General features: G+C 32.2%; 1 protein-coding gene across 2 annotated transcripts in view; it reads left to right on the top strand.

The window, feature by feature from the left end:
• LOC129226058 (toxin Tbo-IT2-like) overlaps positions 1-25,639 on the top strand; it is a 113,007-nt gene that overhangs the window by 50,481 nt on the left and 36,887 nt on the right. For both annotated transcript variants that reach the window (XM_054860638.1, XM_054860639.1), the window contains exon 2: positions 21,010-21,139. In XM_054860638.1, the coding sequence (XP_054716613.1) occupies positions 21,058-21,139 (82 nt within the window). In that variant the 5' untranslated portion in view covers positions 21,010-21,057. The remainder of the gene's footprint in view (positions 1-21,009; positions 21,140-25,639) is intronic.

Genomic DNA, 25,639 nt, shown 5'->3' on the forward strand with positions numbered 1-25,639 from the left:
ACCGTGTTTCCAACAGATAACCCTCTAAATACTGCCAAACTGGAATCAGAATAGAAAAATAATTTTGTTAGCCAAATTTGGAACAAAACTTGGCAACCAAAGCTTGGCGATATTTTGCCAAATATTCCCCAAAATATAACATCACTTGAATTAATTTTGAATTTAACACTGATTTTCCCCAAAAAGGTGTAAAATGCACCTTTTGGAACATTCGAATGCAACCAAAAGGGGAGGTGCACAACTAGGCCCCACTAAGAGTCTACATAATAAACTTCAGCGTTCTATGCCATACCGTTCAAGTATTGCGAGATACATATATACATTTTGCGCACAAGCAGACGTCACCGGAAAACTGGTGGTAATTAACTCGGGGATTTCTGACGTCCATACGTTCTTAGGTACATATTCACTTGCTGTAGGGTCAAAAAGCCACTCAACATTCATTCGGGGGTGATTGAAAACGAAATTTAGGCCGAAAATACAGTTTGAAAAACGTCTTGAACCCTGTACTTCCTGTACTATGTAAAAGGAAGATATCCATTGATGTGATTAAATTTGCAAGAATATGTGGCTTGAAAGTCAAAACAGAATATAATATTTGTGGGTATTGTAAGTTCAGAACCACATGCATAAGTTTCTTTAAATATGAATTTATAATTTCAGTGCAAAGTACTTATTATTAAAAGTGAAACCAACATTTAAGTGATAAACATTCTTTTTTGTGGTACGTACGCACTTGATATTAATTTTATTTTAAATTTTTATGTTTCTTTGTTGTACGGCAACAAAGTTATAAAACACTTTTATTAATGTGACATAGTTGATGAATATTTGCGCTGAAATGTTCATATTCATATTGGCACAAATTTTAGGTTGTTGGACGATATTGTTTTAAATTAATGCATGATAATAGTTGCTTAGTTAAAATTGTCAGGACTTGCACTTATTTGTGTTTTTATTTTTAGTTCACGTTTAGTTAATGCTCGAATTCCGCACTGAATAACCACATAGATACGAGTTTTTGTCAAAAATTGGCGAGAAAATAAAGAATTCATTAACTAAAAATTTTTGTGTCCCTATATTTTAAGTATTTTTATTTTTAAAAATATACCATATAACGGAAGTGTTTTAGAAGAAGAGAAGACAAACTACCTTACATCACAAAAATTTATACGCCTTAATATTGGAATTATTGTACCGTATTCAGAAGACACTACAAAATCCAATAAATGTTCAGCATTTTATACTTCCTACGTTTTAATAAAAATGCACTACAAAACTCAGGTTTTCCTTTCAAGATCTGTTTTCTTTTTAGAAATAGTTGTGAATTCACTCGTAAAAGTGGCAAATATGAGAAAGTCTGGAAAATAAAATTGATTTACTACACTCACCACGAAAAGAAGAAACGAAAACTAGAAGTTCAGTCGTGCTTTTTCATTAAAAACAAAATAATAGAGCTGTTGCCATCCAACCGGTTTGAAGTTTTTGACTCAAAAATTGCAAAAGACACGGTGGCAACTGCACCTATATCTGGAGCTTTTAAAGCAGTCTTTATGCGTATGTTCTTCGATTCAAGTGTTTTTCCACTTCTGGGAGTGACTCTTGTTTCATTTCCATGGTAATGTTGAGTGAAGAAAATGCGGAAACACTGCTTTTTTGAGATGTTTGTAAACTTTTCAAATAACAGTTTTATTTAAATAAAAGGAAAGAAACATGGATTTTGAAATGTAAGGATGCAATTCTATGAAAATAGCACAGTGACATAAAAAGTCAAAATACTGCTGGTTTTAATTTTTATTTAAGTATATTTAGAGATGTAAGTTTTCCGAAAATTCTGAAGTGATGGAAAAAAATGATTTTTTACTGGATTTTTTCGGAAAAAATGGCAAAATTGATTTTTTTATGAATAAAAATAGGGTTTCCTAATAGCTCTGTGTTTCTTGGAACTTATAAAGAGTTAAGCATTAAAAAATATATGCATCTTCTTTTTCTGCTTGACAGAAATACACATACAGGTAAGTTTAATTAGAAAAAAATCTTTTTGTTTTATAACTGAGAGCTTTCTTTGTCAAACACCAGAACTAAGTCAAGTCGTCGTTCAACCAATAATATTGGGTAAGGTGTGTCTAATCATAACAATGACAGTTTCCATTTTAGATTGCCTTGAAACTTGAAATAATAATTGTAGTTTTTGACTTTCAAACATGATTAATTTTGTTTGAAAGAAAAATAAGTACGATTTCCCTTCCTTACAATATAACTTTACTGTCTAAATAGAAAAGCTATTGAGTTTTGATTTTTTACAATCCAGTCTAAGTCCAAATCAAAACTAAATTTTGGTTTTTCTTTTTCTTTCCAACAGAAACCCCAAATCGAAACTGCGTAATGGTTGCTAAAGGTGAACCAAAATTTAAACTGGAGTTTCAATTTATTCATACGACCGTGCTAAGCACAGCAGTAAAATTAGTCATAGCTGCACTTTTGAAGAAAACTGAGTTATTATAACTAAGTTTTTCTCTAGTTCGTATTTTAATTAATAAATAAAGTGTTTTAGGGTCATTTGATCAGGAGATATATTTTTTTTAAATCTGAAAAAAAAAAAGACATCTGAATCAAATATATGGAAGAGCCAAACTTTTAAACACAATATCTCAGGTTGACCTTAACAGCAAATTTCACTTTTGTGCTTAGCACGGCAGTATGCAGGGTGAGGAAAAAAAAAAAAGAAAGAAAAAAAAAAGAAAAAAAAAACCTCGGGCAAAGATTGCATTATCGAATGGAAGTAAAGTAATTTAAATTTAATGTGTGTCTTATTCATTTTTGTCTCTCATTTTATTAGAAAATAATTTACAATTTATCTCTTAGTTTATGTATTTTTTTCGGTTTTCTTAGAATTTTAAGCAAAATACCTACTATTTTAAAGTTGTTTAACCAAGTAAAACGACAGTTCGTTTGCTTGTTGCTCCTCGGCAAACTGTATATGATGCGATATGCCGTTTCAAGTGGTTTTAGAAATAATAGAAAATGTTCGGAAAGCGTACAAAAATGAACAGTGAACATTTGAGTTAATCAGTAGGTCATCCAAAATTGAGTTCAATTAAATCATTGGTTTCCACGAGAGAAGTCGATCCTAAGATGGGAATTTGTCACCGATAAGTGCGACTAAGGAAAAAAACAGCTCAAACAAAAGTTTTACGAGTTCCAAAAGTTCAGGCATTCGTATGACTACAAAGATGCCACAAACGTTTGAGACGGGCCGCAAGTCCACGTTGGAAGAGATACTTTTCACTGATTTACCGTTCAACCAGCTCATAACCCACAGAACAATATGATTTGGTCTGTAGACACTCCAAGCACCTTAGAAAATGTTAAACATCACCAAAATCCGAAATGAGGATCTGTGATGGAATCAGCGCAGGCGACAAAAAATCTCCGGCTAGTTGTGAATGAGAGCCATAAAATGAATCAAAAAGTGTACCAGAGGAACATTTTAGTAGCTGCTGTACTTCTGTGGACCTAAGAGCACTTCAGTACAGTAATGTAGACGGGAGTTTTCAGTTTGACTTTACACCAGTTCATACGGCCAAAAAGACAAGAGTGGTGCAAGGCCCAGTGTTTTTGACATAATATCATCTCTAGAGTGGAAGCTCTACTAGCTAAATCTCAATCCCATTTATTACACTGCATGATCTGTTTTAGAGTTAAAGACCTATCCTAAATTACACATAAGTTTGGACTCCCTAAACCAATTGCAATTATATTATCATACAATGCATATTGCATTATCAAAGTTAAACAGTATTTTAACTTACAAGGAGGGGGTGGGGAGGAAACTCCATCAGAACTTAAGTATAAGAGGTTTCTAATCACTTTTTGCTGAAATTTTCAGTTAAAACTTCTTGAATAGTTTAAAAAAATTATTTTTTCAATTTTCCCGGAGGGAAAATAAACCCATTCGGAAAAAGAAGGTTTTTTTTCCGTAAATTTCCGGGGTTTTTTCCGACTGTTTTCATATCTAAGATATTGAAAGAATGGTTATCTACGTATTACAAATACTATAAGAATTTTGAATCTGTACTATTAAAACCTGCGCGTGTCGGATTGTATGTGCAGATCCCAAATAAGATATCGTTGGGGGTGGGGGGGGGATCAGGCCAAAAGCTTTTCGGACCTCCTTTTAGTCAAAACTTGCAATTTTAGTCATTAGCAAAAACAGTTTAAGGCAATAGGGGCCTTAGTTTGTCTATTCAGTAATCAAAACCTGTGTGTATGTGTGTAACCCTATTTCATCCAGACTGGCAATGTCTACCGGGTCAACTGGATTTGTTGGATACAAGACACCCAAAAGAAGCCATTCTGCCCTACCTCACCTGTTTAAACTAAGAAGGGGCGGACATCCAGTCTTGAGGACATTCTTACCCCTGGATGTCCTTATCAAATCTAGTTGTAAAAGCAATTTAATCATTAGTTGTCACCCACCGCAGGTGGCGAATGAGAGTTGTTGTACGAAACTAGCAGAAGGCAGCGCCCCTTACTATAAAATATATGTATTAATACCTTGACTCATTTAATATTTCGTCGAATTTATTTATTTTACGGTGCATGAGTTAGGATATGTTTTGAATGTGGTATAGTATACATGCATTTTACATTATATATTGTGCATGTATTTTCCATGGATGATAGCTCTTGGTTGTATTAAATATCTCAATTTCTTATATTTATTGCTCGGATGTTAGCAAAGATTCTTCAAAAGCAAGGTTTGTTGTCTTATTAGAAGTTGTATTGCATCAGACATATTGACTCTTTAAATATTCATTTTGTGTGATTTTTGCTTATAATTCTACCTTAAAAACCAAATTTAAACGCAAAACCGTAACTGAAAACTTACATTACCGTAAATGTTTTTTTATCATTTAAATGATGTTAAGCTAATTCTTGAAAATCAATGCTAAGTTATTTTAAATCAAAATGTATTTTTGTTTAAACCTTCAGCAAGAATTTGCTTCTTTCTTAATTAACTTTCACGTTAAGGGAGATTTTTTTTTTTGTCTTTTTTTGGAAACAGAAACAATTTTCTAATTAAATGCAAAAGACTTAATTGTATACGGTAAAACGAAAGCCACAAAGTCTTTTAACGCTTTATGTATAAAAAGGGAGAAAAAACGTGGTTCATTCATTAAGATGCAAATAGCATTATTTAATTACTAAGGAAGAAACGCAAACAGTACTTAATTGTTATCGATAATCAACTTTTAACATAGTACTTGCAAGTTACATTTAATCTCACAGACAAATCGTATGTTAAACGGATGCATCTGCTTATTGTATTTTGTTTAGATCTGAATTGTCCATGCTCCTTCACGATTTATACGTTTGCATGTACGTATGAATTAATGAATGAATGTACACTGCTCGACATTCAAAATGCAACACCAAGAAGGAGTGGTCAGAGAGTGATGAAATTTGGAAAAAAGACAGAGACAGCAAGGAATGGTAAATGATCTTAATTTCAAAATGAAAAGCAGAATACAGAGCGAGAACGGCGTCGGCTCAGTGGGATGTAGAACCTCCGCGGACAGCGATACACGAAGAAACACGTCTAGGCTTAGAGTCAATAAGGGTGTCCAGAGGGATGGCTCTCCATTCCCTTTTAACCATTTGCCACATTTCGCCTTCTGAACGAGGCAGGGACAGAGTCTGCAAACGGCGTCCAATCCCATCCCTCACATGTTCGATTGGTGACAGGTCAGGAGAGTACGTTGGCCAGGTAAGTATATGTGTGCCTTGGAGAGCATGTTGGCAGATGCGAGCACTGTGTGGTCGGGCGTTATCCTGCTGAAAAATTGCATTATGTAGCCCTTGAAAGTAAGGGATTGCCACCGGTTACAGAACATTATCCAAGTATCGTTGGGCCGTCATAGTGCACTGAATACGAACTAGAGGTGATATGCAATTGTACGCAATTGCGCCCCAAACCATTATGCCACGTTGTCGTGTGGTGGGACATACCACAGTTACTGCCGGATTTTATCTGTCTCCACGTCGACGCCACACACGTATGCGGCGACTATCACTGGATAAACAGAAGCGGAATTCATCTGAGAACACGACATTTCGCCATTCTGTCATCCACGTCGATCTAGTCCGGCACCATACTAAATGTTGCTGTCTATGCTGTAGGGTCAATGGCAGTCTTCTTAGCGGACGCCGTGATTGCAGACCACGTGCGACCAAACGACGGGAAATGGTTCTGGTTGACACAGGAACATTCAGGGTATCTTGCACCTGCTGCAGAATCAAGGAACAAGTGACTTGTGGGTCTGCTACAGCTTGTCGGTGGATGCGTCAATCCACGCTCTCTGACGTCACTCTGGCTGCCCCTGCACCCCTCAATCTTGCCACATTTCGTTGTCCCAACCATCTTCGGCACAGCCTGCACTGTGCGGGATGCACTGTGCTCGCATCCATGTGGGTTTCAGCTGCGATTTGACGTACGGACCAACCTCCCCTTCTCAGTCCGATCACCATACCCCTCGTAAAATCGTCTACAAGATAAAAACAAAAGTTTTTCGATAATTCTCCAGTCAGAAATAACGACACGAATATTCCCTATCTGCAAGTTCCTTCCCTTATATCTTACTTCACGTGCGTCGGAGAGCTGCGCATTTCACATCATTTACATAACTCAGTGATGTACGTCTACTCTAAAATTTGCATAAACCTCTGAACACTGTTCCTTGGTGTTGCGTTTTCAATGTCGAGCAGTGTATTGTATGACTTAAAAAAAGAAAAAAAAGACTTGACTTTTGACAATGCAACTGCTTTCTAACTGTTTTTAAACACAAAATCGCTCTATTTGGCAAGTTTGAAGAAGACATAGAAACGGATTTTTTTTTTTTCACAAAAAAAAAATTAGGCTTTAGAATATAACTTGCAATGCTCAAAGTAAAGACTATCATGTGATTGAAACTTCGCTTGAAATTCGTCTAATCAGGTAGGTATACAGTAATGTATAATGAAGAAAAATGTAAATAGGTAGCAATTAAAGATAACGACGCATAAATTGTCTGCCATCGTGACCATTTATTTAGTTAATTGACTTACGATCTATACTCCCTGCTGTGCCATTAACAAGGGATGTCTGAAGGTTTGGCAAGAAACTAATAAAATATCGCCAAAACCTCATTTTTAGCCACTTATTTTGAGTGCTAAATTTGGCGAAAAATCGACAAATGTTGCGAAGTATTTCTTATGGGATCTCGACATAATTTCCAATTTTTAAATACACAGTAATACCCCTTTTCTAAATTATACAATAGGGAAATAAATGGCATCATTTTTATTTTCCTTTGCAGCGTAGTTAGTTACTTTAATTTTATGAATACAAATATGCCGTTTAAAATTTTGTTTCAAATGTTGTCAGTGACTTCTTTTTTTCCTTAATAGTTACTTGCATTCTGTGCTAGTTTTAGTAAGATTACAAACATTGCTTTTTGCTTGTAACCACCGCAAATGAACGATAAATTAGAAAATCATTATTTGAGTGTGAGAATTTTAAAAGTGTCTAAATATATATTAAAAATCATAGTCACTATACCATTTTCTGATTTCTCCAATCTTGTGTGGGGAGTGCAATATTAAAACAAATTGTCTTATGCACCATAAGTTCTCGTGCAATAAGTTTATAATCTATATGAATATAAATGGATGTTGGTAAATGTGTGGCTATCTTTGTTCCCTACGATCTCAAAAACTACCGAGCAGATTTGCCTGAAACTTTCACCGTTTGTTCTTTGTAACAATAGGAAGGTTTATAGACCAGTTAAAAAAATCCGATTGATAGTTCCTTTTTTATTCCAATTTAAGTTCCGGTTTTCGCATAAGCGCCTCAATATGGGAGTGAAAAAATATTTGCACCCATTAACATTTTAAATCCATCGAAAGCGCTGATTTTTCTGCTGAAGATGGCATCTGTTAGAAAGTTCTAAGCTGTATAAAAAAAAACGAGTTATAAGCTTTTAAGTTCCATGTAAAAAGGCTTTCATCAACTCAATTCATTATTTAGTGTATCATCTCAACTTCCAGTTGATAGCTAGAATTGTTGTATTGTTGAATATTTTTGCGTTTCGCCTGACTGTTCGAAGCTATTCTCAAGTCAAATCTTAAAGAAACGTTTTTCCGCAAGATTGGCAAATGGATTTGGCTGATTATTTTCCATTTAAATGGAAATTTAATGTAATTAATGTTTTTTTTTTAAATTATTTGTGCTGCTTGGACACTTTCTCATTATCCAATATATCAGCAGAAACCTCGCCAAAATTTTTGCAGAAAGATTTCAGTAGCTGATGCATTTGGCAGTTTTTCCAACTGTCGCTGTTTTTGAAGTCAAAGACTTCGTAATAATGTACCTCAGCTTTCACCATGTAAATAAATCTTCGTAAACATGTGAAGTTTAATATTATATTTCGGAAATCCTTTAAATTTCTATATGCTTAAATTTTGTGCATTCGTTTCTAAATGGATACTATTTTGCTCTTTATACTTATATTGCTATTGTAGTTTTATGAGTAAAGAAGAAGCTCGATTTTTAATCACGTCAAATGGGTGTGTTTTAAATTATTTCACTTAAAACATAAAACAAGTTCAAGTAACGATTATTTCTCATAATTATTAATGACCCAGGCAATGCCGGGTATTTTTGCTAGTATTATATACAGGGTGTTCCGTTTTGACCTGCAAGACCTCTATTTTCGCAACCGTTAGTCCTAGATGCATACTTTTAATTGCAAAAATGTTCAAAATCAGATGCCGAGTTACGATGTTGAATGTTTCAAGCAAAAATTAAAATGAGTCAAAAAAAAAAAAGAATAAAAAAATACAAAATACAACTTTTTATACGGGCCCTAAGGTCCTCTTACTTACATTAAGGGAAATTTTCTCCATTGAAAAATCATTCCAACAGAAAACATTTCTACGTTAGTGCGACCAATATTCACCGAGCTATGAAACGCAGCGTTTTGAGACTTAGACCGTTTTACACTCGCCAGCAATAGCACCTTTCGGGGGAAAGTATAGCAGGTAACAAATGTCTGAAATTATATGTGCGCATATAGGGTAATTTTTCAAACTGTTCGAGGTTTTGTGGTGTGTTTTTGCTTATCGTGGCATAACATCTGTATTTATTTTGGAATAGCAATTAAAAATATTATTACTTAGTTATTTTACCTCGACGACCTGACATTCCTCTGAAAGGGCGATGAGTTCCAATCTTTTCTATTATTTCATACCTTAAAACTTTAAACTCGAATAATTCCTTGAGTTTTGGTTTCACAAGTGTCAAGTTCTTTGTGTAAGTAGTATTTTTCAAAGGAGATTATTTCCCTAAATGTAAGTTAGGGGACCTAGGGCCAGTATAAAAAGTTAAATTTTGTACTTTCTGACTCATGTCTATTTTTGCTTCAAATTTTTAATATCTTAACTCAGCATCTAATTTTGAACATTTTTGCAATTGGAAGTATGCATCTAGGACTAATCTTTGCAAAATTAAAGATCTCGCAGGTTAAAACGGAACACCCTGTATATGGAGGAGAGGGTTGCATGCGGGATCGCGAGTGGTTTGATTGACTAAAACCTGGTCGCGACGTGAGAAAAAGAATAAGCTCAACAAGATAAACTCGAAGGCAAAATATATTTTATGTATCTCAAAAGTTTTGCATGCTTTAAGCAGAATTTTCTCGTTAAAAGCGAGTTATAAGTCAAAGGATTTAACATTGTACCCATCAAATTTTTTGAATCCCTAGCTAAATGTGGGGTTCTCGTTACATTAAGGTTCGTTACAAGTGAGTTCAACTGTAATATGCTGCTCCAAACTAAGTGACAAGGAGCCATTCCACGGAAAACGGTTATTTTCTCATGCACGTGATGCTTCAGATCTATATATATAAAAATGAATGTTTGTCTGTATGTCATCCATGAACTCAAAAACTACCCAGCAGATTTGGCTGAAACTTTCACCGTTTGTTATTTTTGGTACTGGGAATGTTTATAGACCAGTTCGAAAAATATCCGATCGATAGTTCCTTTTTTATTCCAATTTAAGTCACAATCCATTGGATAAATACGAATAAAATTATCGGCTGCAGAAATTAATTCGCGTGAAAGATCTCATTGATAAGAAGTTAGCTGTTGCCATTTTTCTTGAGTTTGAACAAATAAATTCTTTCTTTATTGTTTTATGGCTTTTCATGCAACGGAGGGATTTAAAACTTTTTCTATTTGATATTTTTAGCGATTGATTGATCTTGCAAACTGCGTGAGTACAAAATTTGAATGTAGTCACGGTTTCACTTGATACCTGGACCGATTATTATGAAAATTGCTATATATATGTATTTTTCCACGGAGAAGGTGCATAATATGCTCATTGAAGCCACTCGCCACCAGATGGCACTGCAGAGTAGCAACTTCTGCCCCGTTCAACCGATTGTCATGAAAATCAGTATAATGATGTATTTTTTTGTTGCCGTAGCAACGCGCGTCGGGTACAGCTAGTATTTCATAAAAAATAATAATTTAAAAAGATGATGAACAACATTTGTTGCTTAAGAAATCACAAACGCATGTGTTACTTCTTAGGCTAAAACTTTCTTCAAAAGGTATTTCTCTTCTATGAAGTATAGGAGCCGTCACGTGAGGGACAAATGACGAATTTCAATGGAATGGGCAAATACACATTTTTTTTTAAATGGTTTAAATAATTATTTCTAAACTAATGAGGTATGTTTAATTTACGTTGAAACCATAGCTTTCAAAATCTACATTTTTTCATTGCTGTATTAATAGAGCAAAAATTATTGTTATTATTTTAAATAACAAAAATTTTTAATAAAAATATAATTGTATCAGGAGTATCTTTGTATCAAATGTAAAGATGAAAAAATGGTTTACCCCTGTTTCATTAAAATACTAAGAGATATGACGAAATGTTAATGAAATTTAAGCGTATTTTTTCATGCACGTGACGGTGGAATGGCCGTAAGGTAAAGTTTGAAATTTTATGACAAAAGAGGGATAAGGTCAAATTTGTAGCAAAAACTTCTAAGCATAGAAAGCTTACTGGTTCGTATTTACTAGTCATTATCCGGGCATTTACTCCATTTGGAGTTTCTTTTGAAGTAAAAAAAAAGGTAGACGAAAAACATTTCTCTTTCTAAAAGCAATTCCCTGTTTTTTATTACTTAATCATTTAGTTTCACCTAATTCAGTTGTTTACCGGAAGCGAGGAAACAATTCATCTTTCGTCGTTCATTAGAGAGAATGTGTGCTCTTTCAGAAATTCGATTAAGATAATGATCATGAGATAGAAAAATATGAGTAGTTTGTTTGTTTTTTACAATCAAGTGGTATCTGCATAATATGTTCTAACGTACATTCAAATGGCATGTTTCTCCACAGATGATATTTTAACTATTTTTATCGTGTAAAGTCCAATAATATTTAAATGAGTCTTTGAAAAAAAAGAAACATAAAAGCGTAGAGTTCTCGATTAAACTTCCATATTGTTGTTTAAGCTTTTAGGGGATTCTAATGTATTTTCGTAGTTATTGGGTTAATTATGTAAGTGCTTAGAGCATAAAAAATGCGGAAGACAACATGATGTAAGTACAATAATAAATAACAAATGTGTGTGTTCCAGAGATTTATTAATACATTAAATAAATAATAGACCTTTATTAGAAGAAACGTTAGTTTTTATCTTTGACAAAAATAATAAAATCAACATTTGAAATTTAAAACAATAAATATACGATAAGCTTAGACAAAATGTTTTCCACATTCATTTTTTCACGTGACGTGAGAGTTGTAGCTTATCTGCGCAATTTTAGACTCTTCCTAACGAGTCTTTTCCTGATTTGAGGCATACGAAAATGTTCTTTCAAGCCAAGGCTGTTAATCTTGAAAATTTTCGATGTTTTGACAAAAAAATATATTGTTTTCCAGTCTTTCCTGGAAAATAATTCAAAACAAACGGCTTCAAAAATTTTCCAATTATTTTATGTAGTGTACCGTAAAAAAGGCCTTACAAGCCGTTTATAACTTTATTTTTACTTCCTTTTACAAAAAAGGAAGTATTGTATTCCCGAAAAAAATTTTCACTCAAAAATCGACCTTAATTTCCATTTTACTCACCCCCGAATGTATGTTGAGTTTTTTTTTTTTCGACTCGACCACACGTATATAAGTGCCTAAGAACGTATAGACACGTGAAATATCCATTTTGAAGATTCCCGAGTTAATTACAACGAGTTTTCTCGTGACGTCTGTATGTACGTATGTATGTGCAGATATGCGTATGTAGGTATGTATGTCGCATAACTAAAGAACGGTATGTCCTAGAAAGTTGAAATTTGGTCCGTAGACTTCTAGTGGGGTCTAGTTGTGCACCTCCCCTGTTGGTTGCATTCGGGTATTTCTAAAGGGATCTTTTGCCCCTTTTTGGAGAGAAATCATTGTTAATTTCGATGTAAACTCAAGTGGTGTTATAATTTGGCAGACACTTGGCGATGTATCGCCAGTATTTTGTCGCCAAGTTTTTTCGCCAACTTGGCAAAATATTTGGCGATTTTTGTTTTTTGAGCAATCACGATTGCTTATTGCTTTCATTTGACTGTTTTTGACGTTCCTTTGATTTTTCCCACCAGCACCCTCCGCAGCATCACCGTCTCCAGGTTTCGTCAATATCCTACACTTACACGCATTAATACACGCACCTACACACATATACATATATACACCTACACACACATACATACACCTACACACATACACAAACACACACACACACCTACACACTCACATACGCACAACTACCCACACACTCATGCCTGCACACAGACACAAACACATATGCCTACACACACATACACATACCCCCTACACACACCTACACACATCTACCCACACACTCATGCCTGCACACAGACACAAACAAACATGCCTACACACACATACCCCCACACAAAAGACGCACGCTTACATATACACACACTCGTGATTGCGAAAAACATAATTTGAATTCAAGATGACAAAATTCAAATTAATTAATAATTTTTTTTAATCTGGTTTCAATTTGGCCACCGTTGGTGATATTTAGAGAGCAAACTATTGAATCACATTAAAAATGCCAATAATGGGGACATGACATTAAATTGGAGTAAAAGGAAGTCATGTGATGCACACATTAGCTCGTTTTTATACATGTTACACGGATGATATCTCAAGAATAGATAATGCCTTGTTTTTCAAAGCGAACCCTTTTGTTTTTGCAGTTTCTTTCGTGAAAAAAACATGTTGGGTATAAAAGGGATGATACTTTGACTATATTTGATACTTTAATGTAAATTGCTATATGTGATAGAAGCAACGTTTACATTATTGAAAGAAATGTGGTTCAATTCTTTTAAACTGACAGTGCGGATTATTTAGATTTTAAAAAAGTTCTTTTTTGACGCATATTTTTCTGTAATCATAGCTTAAATATATTTTTTAAAACTGTCCGGTAAAAAACTCATTTTTTAATCTAAAACGTATGCCAATATGTATTACTCTCTTTAATAAATATTTAGAAGCATTTGTGTTTGAAAAAATACTCGCAGCAAAGGAAAAGAAAGTCATCTTCCTAGAAGAAAAAAATGAGTATCTCTGATGCATTCCTTAGTGAATCGAAATAGAATGTTTTTCCCTCATTTCCTGAAGGTCCCTTAACGTGAACCCACGTTGGTGTGGTAAATTCATTTAATCATCCAATGTTACAGCTTCAATGAGCGAATACTTGCCTCCCTCTCGATTATGATTATTTCTAACTAACGATTTCTATTAAGCGTGAAACTACATCGTAATCGAGTTGTCGGAAAATTCTTGTTTTGTGAGTATGTTCATAGTAACTGAAGTACTTTTGTAGAATAAAATGTGGAAAATATTTAGTTTCAGATTATGTCATAAAAGTAGTTATTATATAATTTATACGAAGGTAATGGGCCGATCAGTAAAAATCACCATGTTGCCCCGCATGTAGCAGCTCATATTTTTTCATTAACAAGGAATATTTTTAAACGGTGATGAACAAAATCGTTTTATCAACCACAGTTGATATGGAATTAGCGAAACGTCCAGTTGAGAGGAGTCTATCTGTTTCAGGTGGAAAAGTAAAAATTTGGAGCGCTTGTTCATTAAATTCAATGTTACTCTGCTAAATTTAAAGGATAACACAGTTCTGCAACAGCTAGCATCCCTAAAAACTAATACATGCGTCCATTTTCACCAATAAACCGGATGTTTGCCTTTTATTCCATCGGTGGTCAGACTACGTTTTTGATTTCTTAAGAAATACAATCTTGGTCATTATGCTGTTAAATTATTACTTTTAATGAAAAATGTAATCACGTGTGGGACAAAATATCCTTTTTTTTCCCAGGGAATGTACCTAATGCTTAATGGTTTGAAGCATATTTTAGAGTAAATGTTATCACGAATGTAAGCGACAGATACAAAATGAAATTCATTTATTAAGGTTACTATTATCAACTTTGAAAGACTAATACGTCACATTGCGGTTAGACAACAAACATTACTTAGATATTTAAAGTAGAACAAAGTTACTAATCATAAACAAAACGCTATTTTTAACTACTCATTACTGAATATAAATCATGTCCAGAATTGATAACAAAAATTGATGACGTTTACAGCATTTTTTTTTCTGATTCAAAATATCTTTTTTTTCCTCGATTTTCTTTTACTTTTTCAGAATTAAGCTATTTTTCGCACGATAATACAGGTAATTTTTCAAGAAATCTAATATTGATCTTTAAGTTTGAAATGATGGGAAACTCGTTTTGGAAGTAATGGGGAAAATATTTTCTCGGGCTAAACGCAATCTTATTTTGTAATCATGACTTTTAAATTAGGGTAAGGATACATTTGTTGTATTTTCCGCATTATTATTCAAATTTTAAATAAACGCTGGTATTTATCAGAGCAAATAACACGCAAAGAGAAAAATGAATTTAATTTTACGTGTGTAAAGTAATGGGATAAAAATCATATTACGTGATTGTACGATATAGCTTAAAGCCTCTTCGGGAAAATATTTTGATGGCTTCTATTGCTCTTTCTTTCTTTTTTATAAATTAGTTTTATTCCGAAAAAAGAAAATTTCAAGCATGATGAATTTTGTGTTATTTCTCAAGGTAAGATAAATTTAACATACTAAATATTACAATTTTAATATAGTTCAGTTCGTTAAATATAAAATATTTAACTTTGAATATCAATAAGTTAAATACAAAATATTTAACTTATTGATAACCGTAATGATGAAAATAGTTAATTTTAAACTGTTTTGCATAGCAGCATTTAGCAATTGATACATTAAAGATGTTTCTGTGTTAGAAAAGTACTCCACGTAGATCAACGTATAACTTTAAAAATTAACGCATTTTTTTCCATATGGATATTTGAAAACATTTTTTCAAAATAAAAAAGTATTTTCTATAATGTATCTACATGTATTTACACAGTCTCAGTGTTTAACAATTTTGTCCATGAAAAAAAAAAGGCATATCTTATTTATAACTTAGTATGAGAAAAAAAAAATGTTTTGAAGAACCGAAGTTGAGCATATCAATGGGAGAAGCATGCATTTTTAAAAAAAATATTGAACATGAATAAAAAAAATTATAGGTTTTTTACTCACATTAATTGCAAAATGTGACAAAAAAAAGTTTGTTTTTTGTCCAACGAATGAGGTCAAAAAAAATGTCTACTAGCATTATGTACACTTCATGCAGTAAAAGACTAGCTATATTCGAAAGAAACATAGCTTCATTTAGTTGCGGGAAAAACACAATTTAGGTTCATTCAAAAGTATTTTGCAAATGTTTAGCTCAAGCTTACTTATTTGAAAACGACGGTAGAATTATTTCCTTTCTTTTAAAATAACAAATGTGTGTTTTTGAAGCAATTTTCGTTGAAACAAGTGAAACTATAAGTCTTTTAGAAACATTTCGGATTTTTAGGATCATTTATTTTTATGTTCAAAGTATAATGGAGTTGCACTCAGTTTCGAAATTGTAGCTTAAACTTTTGTAGGGAAAATAGTTGTAATTTTGAAAGATATTTTATTTTCCTTGTTCAATGCGATAAAATGGCTTGTACTGGAAATGTTAACAGAAAAAAATGGTGAAGAATAATATACCTGTTATTGTTGATGGACAACGGATAAATTGTTGTTTTTTTGTAATTAATTAAATATGCCATAAATATACACTGGAATAAATAACATTGTCTACATTTCAAATACAGTAGACATTCATTTTACGCGGTTTCGATTATACACAGTTTAAGATTTGACATCTTTATGATATTTTACGCAGATGAGTTTTGGTTTTACACGGATGTGGTGATGCAAACAGATAAAATTTTCCCCTCTTTCGAAATCCAAACTCCTAAATATTGCAGATTACACGTAATAAACTGCATTTTGGCGTGCTAATAACCGAGCTTGGGTTACCGGAGACATTTTATGTAATTGGTTCGAAAGCTCTTTCCAAAAGTAAAGTTATTAAACTCACGCAGTTCAGAACTCACTGGAAGAAGAGCTTTTAAGAGTGACAAAGGCGGCCAAAACCAACGAGGATACCGACATCGGTGACACACAACCAAAAACGTCAAATGAAAATTTTGAACCATTCCTAGACAATAGAAATGATTTTTCTGATTTGTAAGTGAAGGAACATTCTATCATGGAAATGACGCAAGTGGTCATGGATGCGTTAACGCTCTGCAAAGAATTGCAGAGAAACTTTCTTAATGAATGCCAAAAGACTATCATAACCAGCTCCTTTTTATAAACATCAAATTATTTAAGTTTTCTTTATACATGCTGTGTTTAAAAATCGATATAAGTACACATTAAACTTATTACACAATTAGTCATCACTAGAATGAAGTAGTTCTTTTATCTACGGAACCTAACCCCTATTTTAACACTACTTATTAAGTCTCAGTTTACGCGGTTTCGATTTACGCGGCATTTCCGTGGAACGTAATCTCCGCGTAAAACGAGGGTCTACTGCAGACGCGTTTTTTTTAACTTTTTCATTTCTGGAATCACCTGTAGAACCCACTAAAGATGTACAAAAAAAGGCAAAAAAAAAAAAATGTGTCGATGCTGCACAATAATAATCGCACCATCGAAAATAGAAGATTTTAAGTGACTGGGGTGACTAAGGACACCGCGTGAGTTCTGTTGAGTTAATGATTATATAACTATTTTCCAAGCATGTAGAGCGTGTTCAAGACGTTTCTGGCTAGAACTGCCTGGTTCAAACGTGACTTGAAAGCTCGGAAAGTAGTTCTATTCTTGACTTTGGCAGCCGTGCTTCAGTTTTATTAGAAATTTATACGATTTTGCTATGCAAAAATATTTAACTTGTTAAGTAAAAGTTAAAGAATGTTTCTTATGGTTAACGAGAGGAGTTTGGTACATTTACGTCATCAAAATCATTTACCTTTTCCTATAAGAACCTTTCCCTTTCTTTTCCTCCCTTTCAATTCAGTTTTCCAGTTGTATGAAACTGAATTAAAATTGCACTTTTTATAAATATCCGCAGAATTCAAACTATTTTTTTTTAATCTAAAACTAGTTAAGACATTTTTTTATAGTTGTTAACATTAAGTTAGATATCGCAGTAGGATAAAATCAGCGAAGCAAGTTTATTATTTTACTTGTTTTTTTTTTTTTTTTTTTTTTAAGTTACGACATTTTTCTCAAATGCAAATAAAATACTACTATCAAGTTTTCTTATAACAATGCAGACACTAGCATTGTTAAAAAAAGCAGAATTTTTTATAGAATGTAAAGATCTCTGATCCAAAAAGTAAACTCTTTTCCTTTTACTACTTTGTTATTTTTTGAATGGATCTTTTTATCCTTTTTTGCGGCTTGCTCAGAAGTTTAGAAAAAAAAGTTCTTGAACAAACCAGCCAACATATATTTTGCTATCCAAGTCACAAAATGCTAAAGTATAAAATATTTGCTTTGTTTTCACCTATGATCTAGTTTTCGTTCCTGAGATTATACTACGAATTATGTTCATTTAATCCGTACTACGATTTGACTTTGGTTTATGAATACAAATCTGAAAACTATAATTCGTGCAATCCTGAATCGTTTTATCAGTAGTATACAAAAAATAACTTTCCCAGACAGTCTTCTGATAACTTAAAGAACAATAGTTAAAACTTTCGATTTCAAAATTCCCAACATTTGAAATGTGACTTCTATTTGAATGATAATAAGCAAGGTTTAATCTTTTCTGAATTAATAATTATGTCGGAGCTATTTCGATAACAGTTAAACTCGGCTAAAGCTGTGTCATACATTTCACTGAGTTTAATGATATAGTATATTGATTTTATGTAGCATTTTATAGCATAAAACTATCTACTTATGCATCATTCATCTAATTCAAATTTTAAATCTAAGATGCGGTTTTTTAATTTGCACACATAGTACAACAGTACACATGATCATTTTCGCTAAGTATCTGAAAATACTTGATTATAACAAATAAATCGTAATAAAAATATCCGAACACACGTGTTGAGTTTTAACCAAGTATCATAACCCTTTCCTTTTTTAGAACAAAATGCTTTTGCTTTTAAAACCAAAGGTAATTCAACACTATATTAAAAATTTCGTCGCTCTCAGTGAGCATTTTACACATTTTTGACAGTTGATTAAGTAGCATCTTCGTTGAAATTTTAATAAGCGAATTTTGAGTTTTTATTTTCTAATAAGTGAAGAAAGGGAAGAGAAGTATGACAAATGATAAGAAGAGAATAATGATAGATCCTAATTTTTTGAAACAAAAGTTTTGACAAATAAGCTTGTGTTACAAAATAAAAAAAACTTAACCAATGCCTATTTTATTTGTTTACCTAAAGTATAATATCCATCCGCATTATTGTCTTTATTCAAACCGTTTCACTACTTTTAAAGTACATTTATTTTGTGAAGTTAGTTAACATTCCTCGATTTAAAAGTAACCAGTTGCAGCATCGAAATATTCTCTAACTTTTCAAGCTAAATATAAAGAATATTTAAGAAGAATTTCTGAACGTTTATTTCCAGTTCACCTTTTGCAACTTCTGTTAAGTGTAGAATTTACAGCGTCTCATAAATTTTGTGAATTAAGTACCTAGACGGCACCATCAAACCCACCTTATAAACTGCCAACCATTAAAGACTAAAATATTTAGGCTGTTTTATTATTAGAAACGTAAAAGCGAGGAATTTCTGTCCTTTTATGGCACGAGACAAGATTTTATGTGCGTTTTGTATTTAAGGAGGAACCTAAAATTTCTCCTAGCATCGTAGTTCGTTATCACTCCGGAAGTTATGAACCCTACGTAACGACCGTGGAGATTTTCAACTTGTTGCATTACGAGAAGCAAAACTTCCCAGAAGATTTGGAATTTCGATTTGAACGGGGGTAGCATAAGGTAAAATAGATACATTGAAAGCTTAGAAATGTTGAAAATGTAACTGATGTGCTGCATAAATTTCGATTGACTTCTGAAAATTTAGGAAGTATATTTTAAAATATAAATGTTATCATATATACAGAAGTTTTTTTTTTCTAGTCATATTGCTAATAATTTAACATCGTGGTTTTATTGACGGTATATCAAATTATTTTAAATTTCTTATGGTTATGGTTTTTCTAGAAAAACCATAGCTTTTTGAACTTTAAAAGAACATTATATTAATCCCACTAACAAAAAGTTGTCTTTAGGAGATTATATCACCCATCAAAATCAAAGCAAAATATAAAAATAAACAGTGCGCAAAGTGGTATACAATTTCTAAAAGTATTTTAAAAAAATAATATGGATGTATATTTTAAACGTTTTCTGTTTCTGCATTATTCGTATCAAGCTAAACATGGGTGAACATTTCTTTTAAGTCAATAAGCTAATGAAGACATTAAACCAGTTACTTTCCTCAGTTTATTAGCTAGTATTTTTCTTGTAACTGAAACACATTTTTTACGAAAATTTAAAAAAAATGAATGACTTAGAACTGGTAAAGATAATAAAGTAAGAATTAATGCAATGATTTTTTTCAGATATCCTTCTCAAAGTTTTAAACAGAAAAATGCACAGCATTAAAAAGATAAAGAAACATTCACAAAATATTCGGAAAACAGCCAAGAAGAAAAAAAAACGAAGATTAATCTTGTCTTCAGATAAAAAACCAGATTAAAATATTTTAACGTCTCAAATGATGTTGGTTTTTGTTCATGATAATTTCAAAGAGTTCCAAACAGCTAGCAAATCAAATTTTCAGTAAAGTTTTCATTCAAATTAAGTTTCTTGCACTATATTGGTTGAACCATTAAATGCAACAGAGATGAAGTTTCTATCCTTTTTTCAGAAGGTATGATGCATGTAACCTTGGAAAGAATTGCTTTGAAAAGGAAATTTGTCTGTAACATTATTTAACTAACAGAATCTTTACAGATTCAATAATAAAAAAAAAAAACTAATTTAGCAAATTTCGTTCAGATTGTTTTGCTATATTTTATCATTGAACAAATGTGTGGTACTTCTTTAATTCCGGTACCTTGTAATAGCATTTCATTACACTTGTAATTATTTCAGAATAACTTTAATAGCTTTTTATATACTAGAACCAAACCTACAGTGGGTCAAATTTCGTTACATTGAGGAGGTTAGGTATAAATCGAAAATTCTTAAAAACACTACCAGAAAAGAAGGGTTACTATATGATTTAAATAAAAAACACAATTGTGTAAAACGTTAGAGCCAAGCTATCTTAATTTCTTTTACAGAAAACGAAATTGATCTGAATTATTGCAGAAAACATTTTTTAACTCTAAATCTAACCTAACTAATGTTGATTTAATTTTCTTTTTACAGGTTCTTTTATATACGAATTCCTTAGTTGGCAACAAAGAAGCGACAAAAATGAAATATTTTCTTAAACCACTGGTTGTCACCGTGCTTCTCCTTTGCTACGTTTTCGTGGCAGACGCTTATCTAATGCATGGTAAGTAGCTGCTTAATTCGACAGTGTATATTTAGTAAACGTTTTTGAAAGTACTATCAAAACTGTAATTCATTGATCAAAAGTACATTTTCTCACATAGTAAGTCTATATTTTAATTGTAAAAATAGACAATGCGCCCTTTAATTTGCTTCCTTTAGTGCCTTTAAGGATTATGGAGGGTACCTGCTACTTGTAGTTAATTTCAAACCACTAAACATTATTGGAATATATGCCATGGCAAACACTAGCTACTATGCCATAGCTGATATTTTAGTTATGGCTGTTCAAATCCTTATGATATGTCAATATCTCACTGTGTGACTGTTAGACCTTTGAGGACTGCTATAGGATATATATGTTGCAAGAAGAAGCAGAGGGATATAAGTAGGAATTTGTAACGTTCGTGGAAACCTTATTTGAAGTTCAGATTGTAGGTAGACTTTCATTGTTTTTTTTTCTTTCTTTTTCTAAATCATACTGTATATCAGAACCTACCAGGATTACCACAACTGTATCTTGTACCAACGCAGAGAAGAGGTTCTCCATCCATTTGTGCAGGTTATCTCGAAAACTTAAATTTTGGCACTTAAATTACTATGCTTCTCACTGCCTCATTATGTCCTCTAAATTCAAGTTTGTTTTATAAATTATGAAATAAAGATAAATTATAAGCTAGATTTTTTATGCTATTAAGACATCAGAATCTTAATCTTAATGTCAAATTAACATTCTAAAACAAAGCTTATATTCTACGTCAGAGGTATACGTTTATATATTTTACTAACAAACATTTACCAAAACAAATGTTTGTTCACATAATTCTTCGCAATATTTCAGCTAAAATTAGATCATGAAATCGCTGTGGAAATCCCACATACCTGTAATCTTAAGCACGGCATTGATCCTGCTACCATAAAAACTCGAAATCTCTCCATAAGTCTCTGTTCATTAAGTCCTTAAACAACTTTAAACCTAAGAAGGAAAATTCTTACTTTAGTGAGAACTGTTTTAAATCCGCACAATCTGATGTGCTTCGGCACAAATTACAAAAAATGAAAGAACAATCATAGGGTGAACCTAATAGTGAGTAAACACTTAAGAACAATATCATTTTGAAAAATTCGTAGCACTCTCAAAAACTAACATTTCGCATAGGACAGTAAAATTTTTAATCGAAATATGAGGCATGAGAAGCAAAGGGATGTAAGCAGACATTATCAAGTTTTGAGTAAAAGGCATTTAAAGCTAAGGTCCAAGGTAGGTTTTCATTGAAAAGTTTCCCAAAATGATGCTGTATAACATCACCTACCAAGGACAATAGTATTATATATTTGCCCCAAGACAGAGGAGAGATTCACCTACAATTTGTACTGGTTATATCCAAAATGTTAATTTCGCCACTTACATTCCTTTGCTTCTCACTGCCTCAAATATGTATAATTGTCATTTCAAAATTAGGATAACTTGGGCAGTTTTAATTCAGGTCGTTTGAAGTTGCACCAACAACTGTAGGTGTGTAATGAAAAAGGAAAGTGCATTAACTTAGTGAATGGATCATCCCCAACCAGTAAAAAGACACAACATTGTCATCTATTCAATTTTTCCAAACTTTTTTTTTAATTACAAGCTGTTCATTTACTAGTGTAATTCTTCTCTTACTGGTTAGTCTACCAAACACACATTACAGGACTATAAAAAGCATTTAAATTTTTAAGAAGGATTAAACTTTTGAACGATTGGCAGCAGTGTTGATGCTGTCAACAAAGCACTATTCATAGCAAAGTTTATTGAGGTTGCTACTTAAGGTCTATAAGTTCAAAACATTGTGCTTTAAAAAAATATTCCTTGCAATTGGAAAATTATATTTTAAGCTCAAAAATCAACATACCACATTGTTTCTGAAATTATTTCCTATTTCCACCGATATACCGTAGATTGCTATCACTAAGTAATGGTTTTTAAATATTGAGCAAAAAATTCGTCTTACTTCAAAAAGTTATTTACGAACTGAAAACGGTTCTATAGAGAAGATATTTCCAGTTAAAACTGATTCAGTGAATAACTACTTTGCAAGAAAATAATATGGGTAAAGGTATTAGAGAGAGAGAGAATCCATATATAATATCTTTATGGACTAATTAAGATAATGGGAAAAAAAACTAATCGCGGCTGTCTTTGCTACGTTGAAACTCATAATTGCGTAGTTTTTAACTAGTAAGACAACTTTTAAACTAGTAGCAAGTTATTTCTCATATCAGACATTAAGTATGAACCATTTGCCTTATTAAAGAAATGGATAATGAATCTACAAACTCAAGTAGTGCTGTTTTTAGGCATGTAGTGTTCTTTTAGAAAATGCGGTTTTTGCTAGATTTATATTTTTGAAAAAATATTTGGAGAGATTAATCTTACAGATAATGCCTGCATTATTCAGTAAGGTTGATTTGTGGTACTTTATTATAAAAAAACTTTACTTTAAATTAATTAATTGCTTACCATTTCCAAAATTAATTTATTTAGGATTAGAGTATGGTTTTTAAGTTCTGCATTAATTGTCCTTATTTTTCATAATTTATTTATGTTGGACACATGGTTACAATTGTTGGACACATCAAGACATATTTCAATTTGAATCATTTATGACTAATCACACCATTTCGGAACTTTTATGAAATTGAAAACGTAAATAATCCATAAGGTGATGTGTAGAGATTTCGGTTTAGAATAGTTCCTTAATGTAAGCATACTTTGCTGTTCTCTAGCATTAAATATCGGAATCCATTAAATAGTTCAGGACTTAAGCTTTCTAAATGTATGAGAAATCTTTATGAAATTGATAGATAATGCTTGTTGACTCAAAATAAGTTTCCTTGATTAATTTTGCAACTACAATTCAAGCCTGTGAAAGTTAGTCACAGTATCTGACAGATAATAGTAGAGTTTAAATATTATATAATGATTTGTTTATAAACATGAATCCATATTTCCAGAACGTTTTTGATTCTTCACATAATGAAACACCATCTGATAGTTATTTTTTTGCATAAAAAACTTTACAATGCTACTTGGGGTTTCTTCCACTTACTAAATTTTTGTGCTATAGATCAAAAAGAAAACTATCAGGAATATTTTTTTTTTGAACTTTATTAAAGTTTCTTAGAAAAACGACTCAAACAAATGAAATTGAAACTATAAGGCAACAAAATATTGAACTTACAAATTCAACAAAAATATTTAAGTGTAACAGATTGAAAACAATAAAAAAAAATTATATGGTGTATTTTCTTATGATTTCACCACATAAGCATCGGATATATTTACACGCATTCCATTATTTAGTCAACGCATTACCTAGTGCTTACCCCTTCTTTGTGAAGATCATGTTCCTGTTTACCGAACCTATTCACAAAAGTTATTTGCGCATCGCATTACAAACGGGACAGTTCATTGTTTCAGTTAGATATTTGTTTTGATGTTCACTGGGACTCTGGTCAACTATGGACTATGAGAAGATTCTCTGTTTGCACGTGTTCTGCAACTTTTTAGTTTAGTGAAAAGTATGCCTTGTAATTTCCCTTTGTTTTTTTTTCTTGTATATCTTCGGTAAAAAAGAAAACAGATTGTTACCCTCATTTTTTGGATCTATATTCACATTTTGATACGTTTATTTAAAAAAAAAACATTTTCTAAGTTTTAATATTGTTATTTTAATAAGAGTAATAAGATGTTATCCACTATAATATTAAAATCTGTTCGCGTCCGTCTGTCTGTCTGTCTGAAGATCGATCTCCTCGAGAACCGCTGCGAATCGAGAGTCGAACGAGATACCGATCAATTCGAAATTTTCCAAAGAAAACAATAGAACCAATCTCGTAATTGTACGACTTTAATTAGCGGAGATATTAATTAAAACGTTAATTAACATAACGTTATTCAGGAATTTTTATTTCTTTCCTGTTGCCATTTTGCGTATGAGCAAATAAAATTCTAATAATTGTTTTAAAAGAGATTTTTTTGGCTGCTGTCCAAATCTTAAAACAACGTTTCCATCCAGAATTTCATTTCAAATTAGTTTAAAATTGGTTGCTCTATTCGGATATAGCCTTTATTTTATCGTCTGTCCTTTTTTTTTATTTTTTACATTCAACGTTCTTAACTCTTTTCCTCATATAAAAGTTGTTTCTTTAGCTATGTTTATTGATTGTAGTGTAAGTTTATCATTCACCGGCCTCATATTTTGATACATTTAGGATGTGCGACTAATTATGTTTATTTTGTTGAACTTTTTCCCGTTACATGGGTGAGTTTTCGAATTGCAATAACTTTCTTTTTCTTTCCTGTTTCTATTTTTGAAATACAGTTTGTATCGTTAAAAGAACATGTTAAATTAAGATTGTTTGGATTTCTTTAAGTGAAAGAGAGTTGAACAAAAAAATTGTTTTTAAGGATTTTAACTAAAGCTATCTTGGAATCTGATGACTTTGTACTTAATTAATGCTT

Source organism: Uloborus diversus, chromosome 7, assembly GCF_026930045.1.
Source record: "Uloborus diversus isolate 005 chromosome 7, Udiv.v.3.1, whole genome shotgun sequence".
NCBI classification, from domain to species: domain Eukaryota; kingdom Metazoa; phylum Arthropoda; class Arachnida; order Araneae; family Uloboridae; genus Uloborus; species Uloborus diversus.